The sequence below is a fragment of the Sinocyclocheilus grahami genome, unplaced genomic scaffold (assembly GCF_001515645.1).
Source record: "Sinocyclocheilus grahami isolate Dianchi unplaced genomic scaffold, SAMN03320097.WGS_v1.1 scaffold2599.1, whole genome shotgun sequence".
Classification (NCBI taxonomy): Eukaryota; Metazoa; Chordata; class Actinopteri; order Cypriniformes; family Cyprinidae; genus Sinocyclocheilus; species Sinocyclocheilus grahami.
The window spans coordinates 9586-10872 of NW_015507778.1; the positions used below are offsets into that span (position 1 = coordinate 9586).

The 1287-nt window shown below is 37.3% G+C and overlaps 1 protein-coding gene across 1 annotated transcript in view; it reads left to right on the top strand.

Annotated features, from left to right (window-relative positions):
* Positions 1-151: 151 nt before the first annotated feature.
* The window catches only part of LOC107575374 (mucin-5AC-like), a gene marked incomplete at its 3' end in the record, with an annotated part of 46748 nt that continues 45612 nt past the window's right edge, over positions 152-1287 (top strand). Inside the window, exons 1-3 of the mRNA XM_016261761.1 lie at positions 152-257; positions 356-473; positions 898-1036. Coding sequence (XP_016117247.1) covers positions 152-257; positions 356-473; positions 898-1036 — 363 coding nt within the window. The remainder of the gene's footprint in view (positions 258-355; positions 474-897; positions 1037-1287) is intronic.

Below are 1287 nucleotides of genomic sequence, written 5' to 3' on the forward strand. Positions count from 1 at the left end.
GCGGGTGGAAAGCCTGACCCGTGGACGACTGAGCAGTTCTGCGGTAAGTTAAAACTTTTCAGCAGCCTGTTCCAAATCTGTTTGAACTTTAAGTCTGAATGGCTTTAACATCATTTATCTATTTTTAGATAAATCGTGTCCTTTCCACAATATGGTGCATGAAGAATGCGGAAACCCTTGTATCAACACTTGTTCAAACCCTGACAGAAGCCATATTTGTGAGGACCAATGCATCGAAGGGTGTTTCTGTCCTGAAGGTACAATCTGATTTTAAATGTACAGTTGCTTGCTTTTATAGATATTTTTTTTCATGCAAATGGCATTGCTCAGATTGCTATGATATACTGTGTTATAGGATACCTGTTTGATGACCTCTCTGATAGAGGCTGTATTGCCCAGAATCAGTGTCCCTGCATCCACAATGGAAAAATATATGAACCTGGACAGACTTACAGAAGTAACTGTAAAGAATGGTGATTATATATATATATATTGCTTTATTTTGTACCTCTTCATTACCTTCCGATTGTTTTCCTCTGATATTATACACTCTTAAAAATAAAGGTGCTTCAAAAGGTTCTTCAAGCGATGCCATAGAAGAACCATTTTTGGTTCCACAAAGAACCATCCAGTCAAAGCTTCTTTAAAGAACCATCTCTTTCTTACAATCTTTTTTAACCTTCTTTCGCCACAAAGAAGCTTTTGTGGAACAGAAAGGTTCTTCAGATGTTGAAGGTTCTTTATGGAACCATTTAGACAAACAGGTTCTTCTATGGCATCGTGAAGCACCTTTATTTTTAAGAGTGTACTGTTTCTTGTTATAGTGGAAAAAGTTTTTATTTATATTTTTTGGACAAAGAAACCTAACAGTTTATTTAAACTGTATTCACCATGAAGCACTTGTATCGATAATCTATGGAGCTGCGAAGACAGAGATTGCCCAGGGACTTGCTCTGTAGAAGGTGGTTCCCATATTACCACTTATGATGGGAGGACTTACAGTTTTCATGGAGACTGTACTTACGTTCTTTCTAAGGTCAGTCTTTTCTGACAGTGTAACATGTACTTCAGTCCATAGTCTACTATCCAGATTAATTTGTCAACTCTCACTTATACATCCAAAGCATACTAAAGATGTAGTGCAATGAAGTAATTTACTTGTCATGGCTTACTAACAATCTTGCCATCCACCAAGCTTGTGTCTACTCAACATTCACATCCAGAACGTTAAATATCATGTTTGACTCTGAAAACCCCTAGTTGTATGGCAAGAGCTGTGTAAAAACC